This window comes from Tachysurus fulvidraco, chromosome 21 (assembly GCF_022655615.1).
Source record: "Tachysurus fulvidraco isolate hzauxx_2018 chromosome 21, HZAU_PFXX_2.0, whole genome shotgun sequence".
In the NCBI taxonomy this organism is placed as follows: Eukaryota; Metazoa; Chordata; class Actinopteri; order Siluriformes; family Bagridae; genus Tachysurus; species Tachysurus fulvidraco.
Window position 1 is genome coordinate 16,816,170 of NC_062538.1, and position 24,749 is coordinate 16,840,918.

The 24,749-nt window shown below is 40.0% G+C and overlaps 1 protein-coding gene and 1 long non-coding RNA gene across 2 annotated transcripts in view; both read left to right on the forward strand.

The window, feature by feature from the left end:
- The window catches only part of LOC113633985 (transcription factor 4), a 150,628-nt gene that overhangs the window by 120,423 nt on the left and 5,456 nt on the right, over window positions 1–24,749 (forward strand). The window contains exons 13-19 of the mRNA XM_027132696.2: window positions 10,039–10,117; window positions 11,633–11,709; window positions 12,179–12,400; window positions 18,384–18,516; window positions 21,155–21,305; window positions 23,182–23,411; window positions 23,887–24,048. Of these exons, the coding sequence (XP_026988497.1) occupies window positions 10,039–10,117; window positions 11,633–11,709; window positions 12,179–12,400; window positions 18,384–18,516; window positions 21,155–21,305; window positions 23,182–23,411; window positions 23,887–24,023 (1,029 nt within the window). The 3' untranslated portion in view covers window positions 24,024–24,048. The remainder of the gene's footprint in view (window positions 1–10,038; window positions 10,118–11,632; window positions 11,710–12,178; window positions 12,401–18,383; window positions 18,517–21,154; window positions 21,306–23,181; window positions 23,412–23,886; window positions 24,049–24,749) is intronic.
- Window positions 6,596–10,032, forward strand: LOC125139831. The gene is made up of 3 exons (XR_007138950.1): window positions 6,596–6,620; window positions 8,728–8,798; window positions 9,696–10,032. It is a non-coding gene; the product is annotated as an uncharacterized LOC125139831 (long non-coding RNA).

A 24,749-nucleotide genomic window follows, 5' to 3' on the forward strand; every position in this document is an offset into this window, starting at 1 on the left:
TTTTTTTTTCTTTTTGTTTTTTATGGTTTGTTTCTCGCCATTTTTCTTCTCCCTAAAATCATTTTAAGCACTTGAGTGCAGAAATACTACTTCTGAGATGTACACACGTATTTATCAAGTGTTGTGCAGCATGTTCACCGATGAGATTGTTGGAAATGTGTGGTCCAAGTCTGAGTCTCAACTCATATATGAGACTGAGTCAGTTCTAGTCCTGTCCGAGATGAGCTATAAATCAGCGCAGTCGGTCTTTGTTCTCAGTGTACACGTTCTAGAAATGCTCGAACCTGCTCAGCTGTAATGCAAAAGCGCGCGATACAAGCTAGTCTGTTATATATATCGGACTTATCTGACAAGAGGAAGGTAACTCTTTTTCGTTTGTCCTCACAGTGACATTAATCGCAATCACAGTCATGCCTGTAAAGGTATGTGGAAGCAGGCAGATAGCGACTTTTTAACTCCACCCTGTTACATTGGTGTCATGGTGCAGTGAATTATCAGTTATGTAGAGATAGAGTGGTATAGCCGTGCTTAACTGTTGGCAAATAGCAACGAAAATCCATCCATAAACTATCTGTCCATGAATTATGTAGCAAATTTTCTGACTCGAAAAGTGCAGAAGGCAGGGGATCCACCGCGGATGGGACACACCACATCCATCCCAGGTCACACACAACACCATTCTCACACTAGGACAATTTAGGCGATGGCGAGGGTAAACCTACAGTGTAGTCTTTGAGACTGGGCAGGAGCGACACCAGAGTATCCTGAGAAACGCACCAAAGCACACAGGGCAACTGCATAGGGAAATCAATCCCCAACCCCAGGCCTTAAATATATATGGTGATCTTCGCATACACAATACTAGGGTTATGTCAAACTGCCAGACGAGTGGTGCTAGGTCAGGTCCAATAGACAGATTTGTGCATAACATGATGACACGTCTGGTTTTTTTTCCCCCACGACTGTTTTAATATGGCCTTTGCATCCTGATATTAATGTGCATAATTTCTGTGTGAACTATAGTGCACAGACTGACAGAAATTAGATTTAAGTATTGTATAGTATGAATACATACTGAGCAGCTGTGTTTGTTCGTCCGAGCTAAGCAAAGGACATGGTTGGTCAGCTGGCAAAACATGTTGCTTAACATGGTGCTAGAGCTTTTACGGAAAATAAACTGAATGACATATGACAATAAATATTCTGTGCCAGTAGTGTGTGGTGTGGATGTGTGTGTGTGTGTGTGTGTGATGTAGAGAGAGAGAGAGCGAAGGAGAGCGAGAGAGAGAGAGAGATGAGATACGAGAGAGAGAGAGAGAATATTTTTAGTCAGTTTCATTTGTCAGTCAGCTTTTTCACAGAGAGCGCATTGTCTGTGAGTGTATGGGGATGTGTGTCCGCCATAGCACACGGTGCGCCGGTTGTGTGATAGCGTGTGTGTGTGTTTGTGTGTGTGTGTGGCGTGTGATGTGTGTGTGTGTGTGAGTGTGTGTGTGTGTGTGTGCTGTGGGGTGGAGACGCTGAATGGATGATCGAGGGATAGGGAGCAAGAGATGAGAGATGTCGGCCGAGGGAGAGTGGATACGGTTCCGTGACTGACTGCCACATGTCCAAGAACATCTGCTCCTGATCATCACCACACACACCCACACACACACACAAACAGGCACACACACTAGTCTCTGTACTGAGTATGGGTGTGTGTGTGTGTTTAGATCTACAGTTATTAGGGGTTAATTAGGCTGCCACCGTTAGAAGTGAGTGTGTGGATTGTGTGTGTGGCGTGTAATAGATTTGTGTGTGTGTGGGATGAATGTGTGTGTGGTGTGTGTGTGTGTGTGTGGTGATGTTTGTGGAAGGTGAAAGATGAAAAAGCATGGTATCATGAGACAACGCCAGATGGATGAACCCACTACCACTGGCAACATACGTAACCTTCTGCCTGCTCGGACCTCATCACTCCTCATTCCGGCTTTTTTGTCCGGATTGCTCTGTTTCCACATTGTCTCTCACAACTGTTTTTTGTTGCAGTTACATATACACAGATGTAGTGGGGACAGCCCAGTGAAAGAAGCACACACCGACTACATCATTAGTACCGCCCTGCATTTAATTGTAGTTAAGGTATTTAATTATGTGTGTATATATATATTTTCCTGTATGTCTGATTTGTGTGTGTGTGTGGGTGATGTGTGCGAAAAATGTTGCGTGTGTGTGTGTGTTTGCGTGCATGTACTGTCTAAGTGGGGTCAGTCACCATCCTCCGTGTGGGTAATATTAATAGCGTGACAAAAGTCCTCTTTATTGCATCCTGTCTCATCTCAACCACGGTGTCCGGTGTCCCCAAACAACATGTCAATGATGTCATTTACCGACATAGGAATGTGGTGTGTGTGTGTAATAGTGTGTGTGGTGTGTGTGTGTGTGTGTATGTGTGTGTGATGTTGTGTGTGTGTCTATCTGTGCAAGCGTGCGTGTGCAAGTGCTTCATGGGAAGGAAGACTCCACGCATCTGGGCTTTAGTTTCGGTACTTTCAACAAACTCCTTGAGCCGCTAATGCTTTGTGTTACACCCCTGGAGTTGTGTGACATGGAGTCCTGAAACACACTCAGCTCACACACACCCACACGCCACAACCCGTGCACACCATACACCCTTCTCTTTTTTTTCCCTCTCTACTTATTGCTGCTCTTTCTCTTCCGTCCTTTCTCAGTCATTAGTATACTACAGAGCTGTTCATAATAATGGTGTTTACTCACTTGTTAGCATTATTGGACTGCAATGTTCTCCTCTCTCTGTGTGTGTGTGTGTGGTTGTGGGTGTGGTGTGTGTGTGTGTGTGTGTGTTGTGTGTGTGTGTGTGTGAGTGTTTGTTTGTGTGTGGTTGTGGGTGGTGGTGTGTGTGTGGTGTGTGTGTGTGTGTGTGTTGTTGTTTCTATTCGCGCTCTCTCTATCTCTCTTCCTCCCCTTTTTCTTCTTTTCCTCTATCTCTCTCTATCTCTCTCCTCTCTTCTCTCTCTCTCTTATCTCTTAGATAGATAGATAGGATAGATCATTTTTGTCTTATTAACCATAATTCCTGTAAATGATCACTTTTCATCATTTCATTTTCACTCTAGAATACATATAAGTTGTAATTTAGTTTTTTTGTTTTTCCTTCTGAACAATAACTCGAATTCCTCTCTCTATTCTTTTTTTCTTTAGTATCCTTCCCACCCTCCTGCCCTCACTTTGTTGGTTGGTCTGCCGATTCATAACCTATACAACAAACACTTCTTCTCGCTTTTTATCCCATCTCTACGCTCCACCTATTTTCATCTTCCCCCCCGTCCCTCCTTTTTTTATGCCAGGTATACACACATTTCTGAAACCGCACACTTAAAGACTTCTCACAAACACTACCTTTTTCGTCCACCAGGGGATAATGTTATGCCGCATTAAGTGCATTTTCACACAGTATGATGAAGAAGATGCAAAGACGACACATTTAGGCTGTATCTACTGTAAGGGATTATCAAAGTTTACTATCGCATTGTCCCCCAGTTATAGTTTAACTCTTTATAAGGTCTGGTTCCTCTCGGGTTCTCTTCTCTTCTTTTGTCTTGTGTTGAGGAGATTTTCTTTGCCCTATCACTACTGACTGTGTAGATTCAGTATTTTAGCATATGAGTTAAAAAATCTGATTTTTCCTACAGTAGTAACACTAGAAAACTTTAACGGGTTCTAGCTATGGTATAGATCTCTGTAATAGGACTCTGCTCGGTTGCCCCCAAATGGCCATTTTCAAAAAGACTTAAAAATCTTAATTCTTTGCCAAACATTCTGTTCCCCCGCAATATCAATACAAAATGACTGGATTTGATTTCCCTAAATCTCTCTCTCTCTCCCTCTCCTCTCTCTCGCTCCTTCTGCCTCTCCCCTCCAATCTCTCTCGTCCTCCCTCTCTTCCCTCTCTTCCCTCTTCCTCTACCTCTCTCCCGCTCTCACGGCCTCTAAACTCTCGTATCCTCTCCTCTCTCCTCTCCTCCGTGTCTCTCTCCACCTCCTCTCTCTCTCTGTCCGGTCCTCTCTCTCTCTCTCCTCAACAACATCCTCTTTCTCAACTCTCTCTCCCTCCTCCCTCTGCTTTCAGTCCTCTCTCCACCAATCTATCGGGCCCTCACTTCTCTCCATCTCTCCCCTCCTTCTCCGTAACGTCATTCCACTCCCTCTCATCTCGCATGGCTTCGACTCCGTCATCCTCTCTTCCCCTCTCTCTAGTCTCCACTCATCCTCTCTCTCCTGCTCTCATCCACTCTCTCTCAGGTCTCCTCAGTCCTCGGTCTCCCTCTCTCGTCTCCTCTCTCTCTCTCCGTCTCTCCTCCCCTCACTCTCAATCTCTCCCCTCCCTTGCTCTCTTACTCTCGTCGCGCCTACTCGTCTTCGGTCGCCGTGGGTATCTCTCGCCATCGTCGTGGAGAGTCATCCCCCCTGCCTCTCTCTGCCGTCCGTCTACTTCCCGCCTTCCCTCTCCTCGCCCCTCCTCTCCGCTTCTTCCCGTCTCTCCGTCCAAAATCCCGCTCCTCTCATCCGTTCCTCTCTCTCCCCTCCCTTCGTACGTCCTCGCTCCTCCTCAAACCTCCTCCACTTCTCCTCGTCTTCATTCTCTCCTAACTCGGTCTTTCTCTCTTCTTCTGCTCTCTCTCCTCTCTCTCCGCTCCCCGCTCACTCCCTCTCTCTCCCTCTCCTCTCTCTCTCTTCTCTCTCAGGGTCACTTCTGCTCTCCCGCCGCTTGCTCCTCTCCCTCTCTCTCCTCGCTCTCTCGCTCTCCGTCGTCACTCATCTCATCCCCTCTGCTCTCCTCTCGTCTCATCCACATCTCCGTCTCTCTCGCGCTACTCCTCTCTCTCGTCCGTCTCTCTCTGTCCCATCTCTCCAACCCGTCATCTCCTTCCTTCTCCTCTCTTAACTCCAACTCCCTTCACTCTCGTCACTCTCGCCGACTCTCGTCAACTCCGTCTCCAGTGTCCCTCGCTCTCTCTCTCTCTCATCTTTTCCTCCTACAGTACAGACCCCTTGATCTCCTCCAGTGGTATGAATTCAAGGCAGGTTAACATGTTGAATTGCTTTTAACTCTCCCCGCATTTCAACCTCCTTTTCCCCCATCTGCCATACAGCTACTTTTTCGCTTCCCCCACACTTCTCTACTTTTCCTTTATTACACCACCAGCTTATTTTCTGTTCGATGCTTTCTTTTCAAAGCCAATTTCATCTTTCGCTTCCTCTTCACCGCGCAACCCCTTCCCCCTCTCTTACCTTTTCTTTCCCTCATGTCCTTCACGTCCTGTATTCTCCTCTTCCTCTCTCTGAGTCTATCTCTCTATCTCTGCTAGCTATATCATATCTCTCTCTACCGCTCTTATATTTTCTTTCTTTATTTATTTCTTTATATTTGCTTCTTATTATCTTTGTTCGGCTCCCGCCTATTCATGAGTGCAGGAAAGTATTAACTAGGCATATTCAATGCAGATAAATTTTTTTACTGTACTTTTAAAAATTTATTTTTTATTTTTTACGAATCTACATATTACTTTATTTACCTTTTACGCATCTTCACTTTTTCCTTTATTACCTTTCTTTTCATCATTATTTCTTACTTTTTCTAATCACTTTTTCTCCTTCACTTTGTAATTTTATCCTTTTTTTCTTCCCTTTTTCCTCTCTTTTTCACTTTTTCAGCCACAGCCCTTTATGGACAATAAAGTACTGACTAACTAATTATGTGTAATAATCATACAATAACCATCAAGCATTTTGTATAGTTTTGTAATAATTTAAGGTGCTTTTTTTAAGTAATAGTTTTTGTATCCATTAAAATGGGCCAATGTAGATGGATGGATGGATGGATGGATGGATGTATGGATGGATGGATGGGAGGGGGATGGATGGATGGATGGATGGTAGATAGATAGATAGATAGATAGATAGCTAGATAGATAGATAGATAGATAGATAGATCATTTTTTTATTTTACACATAAATATTGTTCACTTTTATTTGATTTTACATACAATGATTAGACCAGTTTCCTTTAAAGATTATTAACAATTGTACACCTTTTTTTCAGTTGCCTATATGTTTTTTGTTTGCTTTATCTGTTTTTTTTTTTATCAGTCTTAATTTAGCCAGAGAATATAGCATTATTTCAGATCTCTTTTTATTGTCTTAGGCAGATTCTAAGGTGACAGTCATATTACTGCATCCACTGCATACTGCATAGGGAGTGAAGCTTATTCTAAAATTTCCCCTGTAGAGTAAAACCTGCTTCTCAGATTAGTTAAAAAGCAGCTGAATGTTCTCTTCCATTGTATTTCTTGATTTGCAAAATTCTACTAGCACAGATAATGAAGCATTAACAAAATTGTCTAAATGTCAGAACATGTGAAAGAATGTCACCCATAATTAGCAATCATTGCTAACTTCATCTGGGGTTCTTCCTCAGAGTTACCCACCACACTCCTCGGCTGAGATTAATCCCAGTCTTCCTCCGATGTCCACTTTCCATCGCAACAATGGCACAAATCTCTACAGCGCTTGCCCTCCTGCACAGCGACCAACAAATGGAACAGACAGCGTTATGGGTAAGATATTTAATTCTCAGAAGCATACCTGATGGATGTGTGCTGACAGTCAAGACTTGTATTTTTATTGTATATAAACTTTAAATAAATACTTACATTTGGAGAGAGACCAGCATCAATTGATAAGAAATAATTTTCAGGATACAGGAGTTCCATGAAAGTGGAAGCATTCGAGAGAGGACTGTTTTGCTTTGACCACCTGGTGTGATCACCTAAGTGTGAGTGTGAGTCAATAAACAGATATGATTATTAATAAGGTTTTGATGCTGTGCTAAAAGATGCAGCTGTGTAGCAATGTTTGGTTATGACAAAATTTGTGTGTCCAGTGTGACAGTGTTTATCTATTTACTTACTTACTTAATTACTTTTTAAAAAATATGAAGCACGTAAAGATTGAGAGTTCAGTTTCAGGTCACTCCAATCCACAATATAACTGAATCCCAAACTTGCCCATCTGGATAGAGGGGCAAAAAAAAAGATGCATGTTACTTTTATCAGTCACATATGGACAGAGACACATGAACACACAAATAGACGTTTTCATGTTTATTGAGTAATGAAGCACGGGTCAGTATTATTTATCCTGATTTGAAATATAGTGCCAAAAATTAAGCATAATCAACATTTACTGAACCAGAACATCCAAATTTCCTCTTACAAACCAACCTGATCAGAGTTGAAGTGTTTCGAGCGAGTTACTGTAATTGGATTTGAAATGAATTCCGTTCTTAAGGCCTCAGGCACTAACCAAGCCCTTCACTCTTCAATCTAATAGTATCATTACTAATAAATAAAGGCTGCATTTATGGCTCTGTGTGCAGCAAATAAGGAGCTTATCAGTAAGTATTCTCCAATATGCCCTGTTTTGAACTTGTCCCGCCATGCTGTTTCCAGTTAGGCCACATCTTTCCAACTCTTTGATGATGTCTTTCCTCCAACTGTTCTTCAGTCTGTCCTCTCCTTCTTTTCCCTGTGGGTTTCAAGTTAAGTCCTGGGTTGTGATGTTATCATCAGATTTGCCTAGTCCGCTTTACTGCTGAAATACAGTACTTTATCTGTTGAAATACAGGAACTGTATTACATTGAAATTTTATCTCAATATTAATCTTTTGGACAACTTGTCCATATGTGTACATTCCTGTAACTTCTTCTCTCTATCTTAATATGCAATCAAGTAGTTTATAGCACGATGTTGAATCTTTTCTCAGTCATGGCATTTATACTTCTGTGTAAATGAAAAGGGGTAATTTTGAATTAAAATATGTTTCTGTGCTTATATTGTAGTTTTTTTTATTTGTTTGTTTGTTTTTTTATTTGTGTGTGTGTTGGGATGTATGGGGTTCCACAATAGTGTGTTGCTGCTATTCACGTTTACATTGATTTTACGGGTTATAACTTGGGCATTTTTCCAAATGTGGAAGTGTGTGTGTGTGTGTGTGTGTGTGTGAGAGAGAGAGAGAGAGACAGAGACAGAGACAGAGACAGAGAGAGAGAGAGTTTATAAATTAGTGTATTATATGAAGTAAAATAGAGGTCGGGAAACAAGGACAAATTTCAGCCTCACACACACACACACGCACAAACACACACACACACACACACACACACACACACACACACACACACACACACACACACAAACACACAAATGCACATTTAACAGGCTGTGGGAAAAGAGGGAATACTTGCCAAATCCTGAGAATGAAAACTGCAGAGAAGCATACATTATATAAAGAGAACATTATATTCATTATATATGCAAATGTATAAACACTTCCATATATGCTGTACATATACCCATATGTACAGCATATGTATTAACAAACACAGCAATCAAGTATGAGTGCTGCAAATAACTGGTATAGGAACTGTGTTGAGTGACCCAGTCCAGTTGTGAACAGCACCTAAATATGTGTGCCTGTGGTTGTGCTTGTAAATGGGGCTTAACTGAATTGTGAGACTGCAATTTAAAACCTGATTTGATCCCAGTACCAGAACTGACCAAGATTTCCTTCATGGCATTTGTGATGTACAAGCTACACTTTAAACTGCAAGATGCAAGGAGTGGCAGGCAATTGAGAAAGCGCTGTCATTTTTTTTCTTTTAGCTAATCGAGCGCCAAGTGGAGCAGGAAGCAGTTCCCAGACTGGAGATGCATTAGGAAAGGCCTTGGCTTCGGTAAGTTGCTAAACACAGTCACTAAACACAAACATACACTAAAATCGCTCATCTGTCCTACACTGAGTCATTAACAGATATATACTTCAAGCAAGGATTTAAGAATGTATTTCAAACAGCTATCACTAGTATTAAATAGGTTTTGTAAATGAGAATCCTATTATTAGAGTAGTATTATTGTTAGATTAGATTAGTCAACATTATTGTCATTACACTTGTACAAGTACAAGGCAATGAAAAGCAGTTAAGTTGTTCAAACTTTATTTCAATTATCTTCAAAAACTACCATCACAATTGTCTCACTTGCTTCATCACAATTGTCTACTGATGAATGCTTTCAACATGACACGGTTAAAATATCATATTATTACCAAGTCACGACAAATGTGGATATAGAGTGTATAGGAGGCTAGCTAATCACAGGGACTGTTAAATAATCTTAGAAACAGACAACATACAGTGTATGCATAGTGACAGTAGAACTGTAAATATCAGTATTTCCATGAGATGTTATAATACAAAGCATTATGTACCGCAAACACACACACACACACACACACACACACACGCTGTGAATTTACTATAGATATAATACAGCATGATGGATTATGGGTCATGTGGTGTTAACATCTCACTGCAGAATGATCTTACATTTTTCCATCCACACTAATCAGTATGTGTTCTTAGCTCATTAGCTAACATTAGGAGCCAGTTTTCACATGTCATTATGTGTGTATGTGTGTCTGGATTATTGATAAGTCATTAAATATGTGTTTAGTTTTACTTATGATTTATAGACTGCTCAGTGTGACTGTGTGTGTGTGTGTGTGTGTGTGTGTGTGTGTGTGTGTGTGTGTGTGTGTGTGTGTGTGTTTATACACATTTCTCTTTACATAGACTTAATGTCAGCATTTCAGAGAGAACAAATTGCAAAATACTGGAAACACACGCATTCTGAAACATTAATACCCCGATTAAAAAGCTCATGAATTAATTAACTGGAACTCACGACCAGGGGCATACACACACGCATACATACTGTACACAACATCAGTAGCTCACTAATTCCTGTATTAATCCTTCTCAGGTGGTGCTAGTGGATGTTTAATATTAATATGCATGCTAAGATTGTGTGTGTGTGTGTGTGTGTGTGTGTGTGTGTGTGTGTGTGTGTGTGTGTGTGTGTGTGTGTGTTACCCCTAACCCTTTTTTATCATGGATATGTGTGCTACCATTATAGATCTACTCTCCTGATCACACCAACAACAGTTTCTCCTCAAACCCCTCCACTCCAGTGGGATCTCCACCCTCACTCACAGGTAAGTGTGTGTGTGTGTGTGTGTGTGTGTGTGTGGCCTGTCATCTTCCAGATATGTTGTGGGTTTATGTTTGTGAGGAGCGTATTAATGAGTTTATAACTAGTGCAGGTGGATTGACCAGCAGGTGGATTTTCTACTCAGCCACATACACTTACATGTGTTTAAACAGCTATATAAAACTGTATTAATAATGATTAACATGGCAACTTTTACATGTACTTTTTTCCATAATTAAGCTTGCATTTCTTTGAACTTAGTGACTTGTAGTGTTTATAGGCAACACCTACCCTAAATACACAAGGAATCATCATCTGAAACATTTTAAATGAAACAGGTTGAGGCTAAATGTCAAAACAGGTTTATCTTATTAAAGCGTTATATTTTACTTCCTTCACAGCAGGCAGTTGTAACACACTCCTCCCACACCACACAGTTGTTTTAACTCTGCTTCACCACTCTTTCTCCATTCGTGACATATCGGTTAAAACTCAAACAGATGTTACTCATTTGTTTCTTTAAATGAGGTCCGCAGACAGAGAGGGTCACAGCTATTAAAGTTATTTTTACTTTTGACCAGCCCAAATTTCTTTTTGAAATTTGTGTGTGTGTGTGTGTGTGTGTGTGTGTGTGTGTGTGTGTGTGTGTGTGTGTGTGTGTGTGTGTGTGTGTGTGTGTGTGTTTCTCCCACTTCCTGAGATTTCTAAATACTGAAAAAATAGAGCTGTAAAAAGTATTTCGCATGTTAAAACCCTTGAGGAAAAATACACAGGAGGAGTGGGCTAGATAACGGAAGGGAAAAGGAAGAAAAAGAGGAAGTAGGAGAGAGAATTAGAAATGGATAGACAAAAGAAAAGAACGAGAGGCAGCTGTTTGCACCAGCCCTGAGTTTGGCATGCAAACAAGATGGCGGCTAAACTCTGTGCCAAGATTTTCTGCTCCACTCATCAGGTCTGAAAGATGGTTCTGTGGCGACCTGTTTCCCAGCAACTCCCTCACAATCTCTCTCTCTCTCTCTCTCTCTCTCTCTCTCTCTCTCTCTCTCTCTCTCTCTCTCTCACACACACACACACACACAGATCCAGCTGTTGTGCCCCCTCCTTTGTGCCAATTACTGTTTTCTGCAACTGCAGAACTGCAGATGCGAACTTCGTCTGCTGCTACTGTGTGTGTGTCTGTGTATGTGTGTGTGTGTGAGAGAGAGAGAGAGAGAGAGAGAGAGAGAGAGAGAGAGAGAGATACTGAAAAATAAACCTGACAAACTACAGAAGTTTGTTATTTATAAGTGTATATTAGTACATTATACTTTAAATTGTTTAGAAATCTTTTTAATCCTTCTTCATTGTTGATTATTATATTTTACCAAAATGATCTCTGTAATCTTTAATAATAACATTGAATTAAGATATGCTCTCTCTCTCTCTCTCTCTCTCTCTCTCTCTCTCTCTCTCTCTCTCTCTCTCTCTCTCTCTCCCCCTCTCTCTCTCTCTCTTTCTTGCTCTCTCTCACTCCATATAGCTGCAAGTTCAGCTGTTTGGTCCAGAAATGGTCAAGGAGCCTCATCCCCAAACTACGAACCTCCAATTCACTCACTGGTAAGGCTGTGATGCTGTTGCATGTTTATGAGTCACAGCGTGTTTGGGCCTACATGATTCCTGACAAGCTACTCAAGTGGGTTCAAGTGTGGACATGCAGAAATTGTGTTTTTTATGTTAAATGTTATTAAAATAGAACAAGAATTGACAGATTGACCCTCTGCACTATGTGTCACTTACTGAGGTGATAGTTATTTATTTTGCCATGATATGAAAAGCGTGCACTGTGTACAGTACGTCGTGTAATAGCATTGTGTTATACCCTATGTCGTAAGTACATTTAGATGTACAGATTTATTTCTCTAATTGAGAGTAAAAATAAAAGCAATAAACTGGTCCTGCTCAGCATTTTATACATACCACAGAGCATGGCAGGATGCTAATGGCTTAACCGTGTCATGTAGTACATCTGTCGGGAAGCATCTGCACTCCACTTATATAATCTCTCTCTTTCTTTTAATCTTTGTAGCAGAATCGTATAGAGGATCGTCTGGAGCGACTGGATGATGCGATTCACGTCCTTCAGAGGCACGCAGTTGGCCACGGTGACCTGCACGGCCTCATTACGCCATCACACACGCACACACACTCACATACACACTCGCACTCACACAACCACAACGGAGCCATGGGCACCCTGAGCACCAACTACGGCACCAGCCTACTCCCATCCAACAGACACTCACTCATGGTAAGAGAACAGAAACGCTCTGTGTGTGTGTTTGTGTGTGTGTGTGTGTGTGTGTGTGTGTGTGTGTGTGTGTGTGTGTGTGTGTGTGTGTGTGTGTGTGTGTGTGTGTTTACCCAAAACCTTAGACTGCATCTCACAGAGTCAGTGTTCTATGCACTCTCTGTTCTCTCTCTCTCTCTCTCTCTCTCTCTCTCTCTCTCTCTCTCTCTCTCTCTCTCTCTCTCTCTCTCTCTCTCTCTCTCTCTTTCTCCCTCATATGTGTGTGTGTGTGTGTGTGTGTGTGTGTGTGTGTGTGTTGTGTGTCTCCCTTACACACCACATTGTGTGGAGAAGATGTCTACATCAGACATTTTGTCACTATCACTGTCTCTCCAAAAGTAACCTTTTTGGGAGAAAGGCCAAGCTTGACAGATTTAAAGACAGGATGAATGAAAGATAGCTGAAACATACACACTGCCAGGGCAGCACACAGAACATGAGGCCTGACTATTACCATGTGTGTGAAACTGGTTCAGTAATCCAAACAAGCTCTTTATCTTTATCTGTATCTGTATCTCTGTCTTTCTCATTCTTTTTTTATGTTATCTTCTTTTCTATTTTTTTTCTCTCCCATCTTTTCACCTTTCTTTCTATGACTTTCATTGGTTCCGTTTTGCTCTCTCGATTTCTTATTTTTGTCATTTACCTTGTATTCCTCCCTCTTCACCCTTTCTTCCCCAACTGAATGTATGAAATAAGCAGGCATTTGAATCAGCTGTGTATTTTCTCTCTACGTTCTCTTTCAATCTGGACATTTGGTCATCTTGGCATGAGCGATTGTGGGTAAATCTTGAGTTTCATTGGATGCTGATGCTGTGGCCATCATTTGTCCACTGCACATCACTAACACCCAACAGACCAAAACTAAATACAGGAAATGACAGAAACGGCAGACACAAACAGGGTGAGGTGGAACAAGGAAAAAATTAATGGGGGATGGAATGGTGGAAGAATAGAGACAGATGAAAAGACCAAAGAAGAATAAAGAATGAGGGAAAGAATGAAGGAGAGAGAAAAAGTAGAAAGAAGACTTAAAAGAAAAACATCAAGGCGGATTCTGGTAATGTCTCCCATATTTAAGTTTGGTTTTGATTCTTGAAACAAGTCATAAAAGCTTTCAGCAAACACTGAGAACAAAGGGGAGAGAGAGAGAGAGAGAGAGAGAGAGAGAGAGAGAGAGAGCACTCCACATCCACTTCAGCACTGTCTCAGAAAGACACATACACATGCTATATTCCAGAAAAACAAACATGGCCTTGACTTTTTACAAACACTCACTAGGCCAGGGGGGCCCTCAAAAGTATAGTTGTTTGTTAGTGTTCCTTGTCTGCTCGTGCACGCGTGTGTGTGTGTGTATGTACAGTACACGTGTCAATTGAACACACCTGGTATAAGAACCCTGACAGAAAGCAGTTAAACACGGGTCACTGTCTTTGGTTACGGTGCGATCAAGCTCATGCAGTGTGTGTGTGTGTGTGCATGTGTGTGCGTGTGTGTGTGTGTTTGTGTGTGTGTGTGTGTGTGTGTGTGTGTGTGTGTGTATAGAGATAGCTGAGTTGATATGAAAAGCCCTGATTAACTTCAGTTAATTGTTAGGTGCATTTGTTTTTGCTCTTAATTAATGAATATAGAACATTTCTGTCATTTCAGTGCTTTAGTAATACTGTAATGTCAGTAAGGCATGATATAGAATTGAATTCAGTTATTTGACTAGAATGAATATGGGAATATTTTGGCAGATAGCTAAAAAAGAGGTTATTGTTTGAAATAAATAGAGGTTGTTGTTTTTTTTATATTAGTTAGTTTTTTGTTTTTTTACACAAACATCCAAAACTGTCCTTAACTATCAGAACTGTTTTTCTCCATCTCTGTCTCTGTGCTACTCTCTATCTATCTCACGCTCTCATGATATTCCTCTTTTGTTTCTTTTTTCTTTCTTGTGTTCTCTCATCAACTTTCTCTTTAATTTTCTTTCACTTTCTCTTTCCTTCTGTCTGTCTGCATTCTTCACTTTACCTCTCTCTCTCTCTCTCTCTCTCTCTCTCTCTCTCTCTCTCTCTCTCTCTCACACACACACACACACACACACACACACACACTCCTAAAGAAACAGCTGTTTCATGTTTCTCTGCATGGTTGGAGACCCTGAGGTCATCAGCCAGCAGGTGCTCTCATGATGGAGAGATGGAGAAAGAGGAGTTGGGTAGGGGGAGCTTGGTGAGGGGGGGTGTTGGGTAAGATTTATGTTTTCCTTCCAGTTTGAGGAGGAATGCCATAGCACATACAGTCACTGGAGTGTACAGTACAATTTAGAATTGCTAACGTACAAAGTAATCACGCAGTTCTGAATTTCACCTGATTTCTCTCACACTTACCTGTGTACACACAAGCATGCTATCAGTATGAGCATATAACATGTTTGTTGTTTTCTAACATAACTTTCCACTCACACACTCTCATGAGCTATGAGACACACCAGAACATAAACGGATATATTTGTGTTATCAGATTTTAAAATTTGCACATAGACACACAGCCTTTAGCTGCTTGGAGATGTATCATATGTGTTAAACTTTAAACACTCTTTAGGGCTAATCTGTCTTAGAGAAAAGAGCTTTTTGCTCTAAGCAGGTTAAAGGCCTGGTTGTAAGCTTCACACACTCACATTTGAGTATTAGTATTTCCTAATCGCTCTGAAATGCTCATTAAAAGTCTCTTTTTGGAATAACTGCCTAAGCTGGGTAAAAATCGTTTTCCGGGAATAAACTGACAAATTCTGAAGTGTTTTAAAGCACTAATCCTCATTTTTGCTAGCGTTTCACTGTATCATTTACTGTATGTTCCTCTGACTCCAATGCATCGTATATAGTGATTGAAATGCAACAACGGTAGAAGGAGTATTGCTAAATTGTGCTCAACATGTTAAAAGGCCAGTACACAGAAAGGATTCTAAAGTTGTCCACCGAGGTTTGTGTAGGGCTGGATTTGTATTGTCAAATTCCAGAAAAATGGAAAAAGAACAGACTAATCTGTAGTGTAATCTCCCCAGTGTACTCATTGTTATGAACAACTGGTGACAATAGACAAAAAAAACAGCACATTAGAAACAGACCACTGACCATCTCTTTTCCTCTTCTTCACTCTGTTGTTTCCTTTCACGTTTTCACTCACCTCATCGCCTGTGTTAGATCTAATAGTCACTTCTTTCTGTTTCTGTTTGCCCTCAGAGATGAACAGATCAACAGCTGTGGCGAAAGAACGAGAGATTGGGTGTGTTTATGTGTGTATGAAATCATGGGAATGCAATGTTGAGAGCTGGGCGCAGCTGGACCTGAGAGAGAGAGAGAGAGAGCGAAAGAATGACAAATAGCAGGAGTCTCACAATGCCTTCAGTGTAGAAATGGACAGAAAAATAAACCCAGATTTGTTTGATTTTAATATATTTAATTAGAATGCCGTGTAATGTAAATCATTTCTAAAACACATTATATAACCAACATTCCTTTTTTTTTTACACACACAAACACAAACACACACACACACAAACACACACACACACACACACACATAGAGGGAGCTACTGATAATTCCTGTGAAAGGAAGTCTGATTGTTCCAGCATATTGAATTCTAGCTCAGCTGTTCATCCCGCCTTAATTTGGGGTTGCTGAATACTGTTAACATTTTCATTTACACACACACATCATCATCATTATTATCATCATCATTAATCAGGAGTATGAACTTTCTTTGACATAAGCTCATGCATGTAAACTGTTGTTTTTTGGTTACTAAGGTTAAGGTTAGTGTTAGATTTGCATTAATAATCAGGTCAGTGAAAGGTTCTGACAAACTCATAAAAATCCAAAATGTTTCCTTTCATTACTAGGAATTTTGTGGTCACACTTTGAACGGTTTTAATACAATATGTTTTTAATATAATATAATTCAATTTTAATACAACATGGCATCCTTTAAGAATTTCCAGTGTTTATGAATGGCACTGTGGAAATCTCCATCAAATAAAAGTTGGTTGTAGTCATAACATTAATTAGCTGCATTAATAATGATGTCGGTGGAAGGTCCTCACAAGGATAGTACAACAAACATGTTTGTGTGTGTGTGTGAGTGTCTGTATGCTCGCATGCTGAAAGGTGCTGTCAGTGGGAGGCCTGGTCTCCGTCTCTCATTTCACGCAGACAAACGGTGTGTGAAAGAGCTCGTTGGTGTGTGATCATTCCAGCCCACGGCGGTCATGGCTAACCACTAATTAGCTCTGTTGGGGGGAAGTGAAGGTTCGAAAGGCTCAAATTCCCACAGAAAGGAAAGTTATGATTTATTTTCCAAACGGGAACAAATCACTGCATCTTCTGTTACTTTTGGTAACACACACACACATGCGTACACCCGTGTACATATTTGTACAAGCATAAATAAATGACACTATGCTGTACTCAAGGAGAGAATGAGGTGTATTGTTAGCTTTGGGAAAAATCACTAAGTGTGTGAGAAGGGAAGTGTGTATAAAATGTAAAAAAGGCTGACAAAGACTGTGTTAATTTTTAGCATGGAATTGCTTACTTCCTTAAAAGTACTTCCTTACTGTTTAAGCACCTCTGATTAATGGGACCAGCCTGTGATTGGTCAGAATGCTGTTAATAGGAATACAGCAGCATGTCTGTGATTGGTCACAATGTTTAATAGGAATACAGCAGCATGTCTGTTATTGGTCACAATGTTTAATAGGAATACAGCAGCATGTCTGTGATTGGTCACAATGTTTAATAGGAATACAGCAGCTTGTCTGTGATTGGTCACAATGTTTAATAGGAATACAGCAGAATGTCTGTGATTGGTCACAATGTTTAATAGGAAACATTAAATGTGAGGTGTTCATTTATTTTTATATTCCAGGTGTGTCCAGTCATTTCTATACAATAATTATTCAATGTAATTCTCCCTCTTCATCTCTCTCTTGGTTCCTCACTGCATTCTCTGCTTTGCTTGGTGATGAACATTGGCACGTGTAGCAGAAGTGCAGTGGGAGAGCATTTCCCTCATCACCATTCTAAATGACTTTACTTTTTAAATATAAAACCCTTTATTAAATATGTATGCCAAGTGCTTCTATCTGCAGCCAGGAGGATGCCATTTTACATTTGGGGCTTTCGGCATGATGAAAGCGCGACATTGGGGGGTGGGATAGTGGGGGGTTAAAAACAAACACAGACTTGGAGAGTGAATATTCCTCTTTCTCCTGCTCCCTCTCTGTTATATTCCCTGCAAAGCCAGCGACATTTTCTGATATTTGCATCAAGCCAGTGACATCCCAGAGTTTCTCTGTCAAAGGCTTAACAGGAATTACAAGAGAGAGCGAGAGAGAGACAGAGACAGAGAGATGGCAGATTCCCTAAAACAAAAGCAGAAAGAGGGAGAGAGAGATGGGGGAAAATATGAAAATATGTGCCAAATCACAATTCCTGCCGGATCAGATGAACGTGTCGGGGGAATTAGGAAGCTCACAATTAAGCATATGGGCATTAAGATAATTGTCAGTTGTGTTGGCGGCCATGATAGAGGACAGATGGACGTGAAGCGCTGCTCGGCATCGTGGGACATCACTTTGGATTTTACCTGCCTGAGCAGCTCCTCTGTGTGTGTTTGTCACTGGTGTGTGTGTGTGTGTGTGTGTGTGTGTGTGTGTGTGTGTGTGTGTGTGTGTGTGTGTCTTAAGATACACAGGGGTAGGGCGCCCTCTTTAGGGCAGTTTCATTGTGAAATTGTGCAAAGTTGTTTTTTTGTTGTTTTTAACTTTTACTCTAATGAACAGTTGTATGTAGATTTATCTATGTTATACATGATGTTACACATCATTTCTATTGATTACAATATTGTTTATGTTGATTGATATTTGGGTAAAAACTGTTCCTGTCTTTCTTCCTATAGGTGGGATCTCATCGTGAGGAGGGAGTAGGGTTGCGTAGTGCTCACTCCATTGTGCCCAATCAAGTACCTGTTCCTCAGCTGCCAGTTCAGTCTGCCACCTCACCAGATCTCAATCAGCCAGACCCATACCGGGGTGAGAATCCACACACACACACACACACACACACACACACACACACACACACACACACACACACACACACACACACACATAATATCACCAATGCTAAGGGACACAAGCTGAATATTGAACAGTAGGGTTAACAACAGCCAAAAGTTAACTTGTATATTTAACCACACACACATACACACATGCACACACACACCAAAAGAAAAGAAATAATTAAGACCCAGTAAAAAATAACAAAGCTGGAAATCTATAAAAGATGATTAAATTGATTGTATATGAGCGAGGCAGTGAGGCATGAGATTTGGCCTTGTTGAAAGGAGTTAACACTTCCTTCTTCAAAAAAAAAAAAAATAGAAAAAAATAGAAAGTCCTTGGCAAGGCTTCGGGCCGAGGCGGCCCAAGCCAAAGGCTTAATGAGGTGTTAAGAGCTATAAAATAAAATTTAAAATAAAAGTAAACGTAGCAGCGAGTCAGAAGAGAGAAGGAGACGAGAGCAGCATAAATAACACACTGCTGCTTTAGCAAAACACACTTGAATGAAGGCAGCAAAACCACTGTGGTTTGGCTTTGTCCCTTTAATAAGTATCCACCTGTTTCTATTCTCATAAAGTATCTGTTCAACTGAGTGAATTGGGTGTGCAGGCACAGAGCAGCGATAGGAGGCTTCTGGATCGCATGTTAATATACTTATGCTTCTTTTCACTAAGCAGAGAAGAGAGAGAGTGAGCGAGAGACAGACAGCGAGGATTAAGTTATTTACTGCATTGTCTCTCTCTTTATGCTGAACGTCCACGCTCCGGCTGCTTTCGACAATATGTGTACGACAGTTTAGCCTCCCGCCTCTCAGCACGAGAGAGGAATTTTCGGTCAATTTTGGTGCCTGTTTTAGTTCCCAGTATTGGCATTAGTTCCGAGTGAAGTCATTTCCTGGTAGCGGAGAGAATTCTGGGCTTGATTGAATGTTGCAGGTCTTAAACAGTACTCACTGCCCAAGCATGGTGTTGAGAAGAGAAATCAATTAGACCCTCATATGGCCAGAGAGAAAGAAAGACTTCACTCCACAATCACTTGTTTGTTTTTCCGCCTTCTTTTCTCCTCCATATCAACTCACTTCAGCTGTTAGGAACCAAACTATCCCTCCTACTCTTCTTTGTCTCCTTATGTCTTACTTTACGTCCGTGAACAAATCGCAACTCAGTAACGTTGTTGACGAGATTGTCAAAAACACAGAAATGTGTTAAAATTTGTGGCAGTTAAAGATTATAGACATAATTAGCGAACATTAAAAGAGTGAGAAGAAAAGTTACCAAACGAATTAGTCATCACTTTTCCGTAAATTCCCAGTAGAAACATGACAAGATCTGCCTGAGAGTATGCCATTCCTTTCAAGGCGTATTCTGTTAAATAGCGTTTATTAATTATGTTTGTTATTAGTCTCAGATTGCGTTGTGTGAATGAGCCGTTACTATAGAATTGATAACATTAAAACTAGTGCAATATAAAATAGTGTTGTTGTTTTTTTATCAGATCTGTCAGAGTGTCAGACGCTGTTGTGCTCTTTTGTTGCCTTTGTGGTTAGTTGTTTATAATGATTATATTTAAATCCTATGTGTTTGTTGAAGTTAACTAGAAAAACCACTGCAGTTCTTATCTTTGTGACTTTCTCACCCCATCCCCCTCTTTCCTCTTCTTCTCTCGCTCTTAGAATCAATGTATTCCCTCTGTTCCTCATTTTTGATTTCTTTCCAATTTGTTTTTCCATCCTTCTCTTCCACTGTTTTGTAGAGGCCGTGTGAGATGCACACAGACACTGGCAGTGATGTTGAACAAAGAGGGCAGTGTTCCTCTTTTAGTCAGGGGTAAAATAGTGTGTGAGTCAGGGGTGGGGTGGGGTCTATAGGCCTTTTGTACCCCACAGGGATTGTGCGTCCTCTCGAAAATCTGTCGCACAAATTGATGCACACATTAGCAAAAAGTGCTTTTTTTCTGACATGCACTATCACGCATAACGTGTATAACTGAATATAATTCTAAAAACTTGGATTTGGGCTTTGATTTAATTTAATATGATTTGTATTCCTAGTTTTTGACTGTAGTTATGATGAAACGTAGGTCCTTGCATTCCTAAAACGTCCGATCTGCTGATCTCAAATTAGTAACACATTTCCTTCAGTGGATACTATGCTTTCAAACAACAGTGATTTTTTTTTCTTCTGTTAATAAGCCAAAGGAATCTTCATTTAATAAATAAAATATAATCACTTCACGTTTTCAGATTTTCTGTAATGCACGCCATTTAAATTGTCTCAGGTTTGAACACTGTATTCTTAATAATCATCAGATCATTTTATTTTGATAAGCGGTCAAATGGTCCTGGTTAATGAACAGTGTAATTTCCTACACAAACAAGCAACGTTGCTGATACTGTATACCTTAAAATATCTTGTATCTGTTTAGTGCACACTGTATAACCATATCCACTGCATAACCACAATTATACACTGTTATACTATTTATATACAATTGCTTTCTCCTGCTGCACAAACTATCAAACAACTTTATTCATTTAAACCAAACATTAATACGCAGCAATGTCGAACTTTAGGGTGAATGTTGTTTATTTCTCTCTCCCTCTCTGCAGCACTCTCCAGTGGACTGCAGGGCCAGAGCACATCTTCAGTGAGCTCAGACATTAAATCAGAGGATGAGGGAGATGAGAACCTGCAGGACGGCAAAAGTTTGGATATCAAAAAGGAGGACGCGGACAGCAAGGAGCTGAAAGCTATAGAGAGGTCAAGATCTAGGTAAACTGTTAAAGCTGAGCGCTCGCTTCATTTAATTCCTTTACTGGATTTTGATGAAGTGACCCTCATGTCGTGTGAGACAGCTAAATGCAAAAGAACAATCACACCAAGAAAAGCTGAGATTTCGTATGCCTAGTTTGTGACATACATGCACCACAGTTGCAAAATACTATCGAACATATTTATTTTATCAGTTCCCAAACATTTTTACTGCAACATCATTTTAAATACAATATTTAAGAATATTAAGGTGTAATATAATAATTTCATTAATACTAGTCCAACTCTGTATGTTCATATTGACAGAAAGCAGTAATGTTAAAAATGTATTATCATTATGCAATATTGTCATAGTTTTTAAGACCCAACAGCAGTTTACAGTTACCATTTGACCAAAGTGTACAGTGCGGAAACAATATTCACGCTGATAAATTAAGCTCATAAACATTTCACGGACAGATTTAAGAACAATATTTTTGAAATAATAAAATAATTTTATTTATTTATTTATTGTTCTTGTTATTGTTGTTATTATTATTATTATTATTATTATTAAATCTATACATATGCTGTACAAACATTTAATTATTTTATCAAAGACCCAAAGTCAAGCATATTTAGATGTTATATAAAATATATTTATATAACATAATCATATAATATAACACGTACTCCACATACATCACCAATACTCACGTACTGTGCACACAGACATTATCGCTGAGTTATTCCCAGACTGTCCCGGTGTTGAGCCGGGTTTTAGCTGTCTCTCACACATCAGAGTAGGGTAGACAGAAACCCCAAAATATTCCCAATCTCATCCAGGATAAACTTCACATTTAAAATGGAGTTTGTAGTTTTTCACCTGGACTCCTCAGTTTGATACCAATTTGACAGTTAGTAGTTCATTTGACTTTATGTTTCTTTGTGTTGCTGGGGGTTTTTTTGTTTGTTTTTTTAATCTTTTATGCTGTTGTTTTAATTATGTGACATTACATATGGCTTAATGTTGGCACAGTATCTTTGATGGTAAGATAGGTAATGACAGTAAACTATAAATGATAAACTTCTACACCCTGGTATTAAGGTATGGGAATGTGTCATTTCACGTGTGCCCTATTTACTCTTTTAGCTCAACCTGAACCGTCTATGCAACAAATCTTCAGCCGAGAGTCAGTCGTTTTTCCAGTCACTGGGCTCTACCCTTTAGATTAGATTTTTTTTTGCTGATAGAGATGTGATTCCAGCCAGAAACATTATTTGTAATGACTGTGTGACCATTCACTGGTCTGCACGATTGTTAACAACACCCATATGTACTAGCTGGGCTCACATGGTATGTGAGAAAGAATGTGTTCACATGGTTACGTGTTCATGACTCATGAAACGACTAGAGCATGGAGGATTGTGGGTAATTTGCTGAGATAGACCACACATCCTGTTGAAAAAGTGTACAACTGCTCTATTTATTACAGTATGAAATAAACAAGCCTATGTTCTGTCCAACGGATTAAAACTTGAAAAGCGTATCACACAGACTCTATTTAATCACCGATGTAACTCATGAGTGGATAATTTGTGTGTATGTTTCAGCCCCAGCCTTACCCATGCTACATATTCACCAATAGGATGATTCAATAAACATTCAGTTTCCTAAACAACAATTTAATACAACCTTTTGACTCGTCACAGCTTTTAAATAATTATTTTAAGTATTAAGTATCACTTTTTTGCTGTATTTCATTACTCACATTCAGTCTAACACGTATCCCACATTCACATCCTGATTGATAAGAGTTTTAATACTGGACTCATTTTTGGAAATTTTTCTCTCTCCTGGCTATTGTATATTACACACTTGCAGCAACAATGATGATGAGGATCTGACTCCAGAGCAGAAGATCGAACGTGAGCGTGAGAGACGGATGGCAAACAATGCACGAGAGCGCTTGCGTGTGCGAGACATCAACGAGGCATTTAAGGAGCTCGGGCGAATGGTGCAATTGCACCTGAAGAGCGATAAACCGCAGACCAAACTGCTCATCCTGCACCAGGCCGTCGCTGTCATTCTCAGTCTCGAACAGCAGGTTCGAGGTCGGTAACATTTGATTACTCTCATTATATTTCTCTGGATGTAAATTTTATTTTTATCCTATTTTTTTGTCAGTTCACACAATCCGTTATGTCTCAGTGTTCACTTGTGTTCACTTGGTCTGAGGTTAGGTCATTGGACATAAAACATGATTGCAATATCTGTTTTCTTTATACAACCCAAATGACTTGCACCCTCACTCATGCTACTCATGAGTACACATGAAATATTTCTTCTCTGCAGTTTTACCTCTAACCACTAGGTGACACTGTCTCAACTTAAACATAGAACTTTGTGTTCTGGTGAAAAAAACACAATGATGCACAGTGTCTATTGTTATACTTTAAACTAGAAGCCTTTAAATACTTGTGTGTGTGTGTGTGTGTGTGTGTGTGTGTGTGTGTGTGTGTGTGTGTGTGTGTGTGTGTGTGTGTGTGTGTGTGTGTGTGTGCGTGCGTGCGTGCACTTATTCCTCAGAGAGGAACTTAAACCCGAAAGCAGCATGTCTAAAAAGGCGAGAGGAGGAGAAAGGGTCCTCAGATGCCGCACCCCTCTCAATGGGCGGAGCTCACCACAGCATGGGCGACGCCTCCAATCCAATGGGACAAATGTAAAAAGCCACACCTCCTCCCTAAAATGGTCAGATTTCACTTTACACTAATCTGCTGTTGCTCATGTGTACCGTCTTACCTGACCAAAAACAACAACAACAAAAAAAAAAAAAACAATCAAATTGGTTCCACAAACAAATTTATCTGGATTAAAAAGTGAAAATTGTTTTGCACTTTTTCTGTAGAAAACCAGATTTATAATTTAACAAAAGGGTGAGAACATTAGCATAGCTATTTCATTCAACTGATTGGAACAACATTGTTGTGAATGGCAATAAAATCAGAACAATAGAGTTTAATATAATCCTCCACCCTCATTTAACACCGGGTACATTTTAACAACAGATTGGCAGTAAGTGTATTTGCAGTGTGGTTTTGCTGAATGTTTATGATGTGTTACAAAGTCGGAGTAAAAATAAATAGAATACTTTAGTGCTGTATCTCTATAGAACGAACGGGTTGCAGTAAAATCATAAGTTTGATAAAAGGATAGAAAATCAGTGATGGATTAGTTTTGTCCCTCACTTCATCAGGCCTTATATATTGTATAACATCATTTTTAACTATATTGCAAACCTTTAACTAACTTTGTAAATTAGATACTTTAACTGTGCTTTCGAATGATTAGAATGAAGAGATCAGTAATTAGATTGCAGTACTGTAGATAACAGACAGCACTCCTTAAGTACTTTTAGAGTTTTTTTAATGTCAAGAATGTTGAACTTTGTC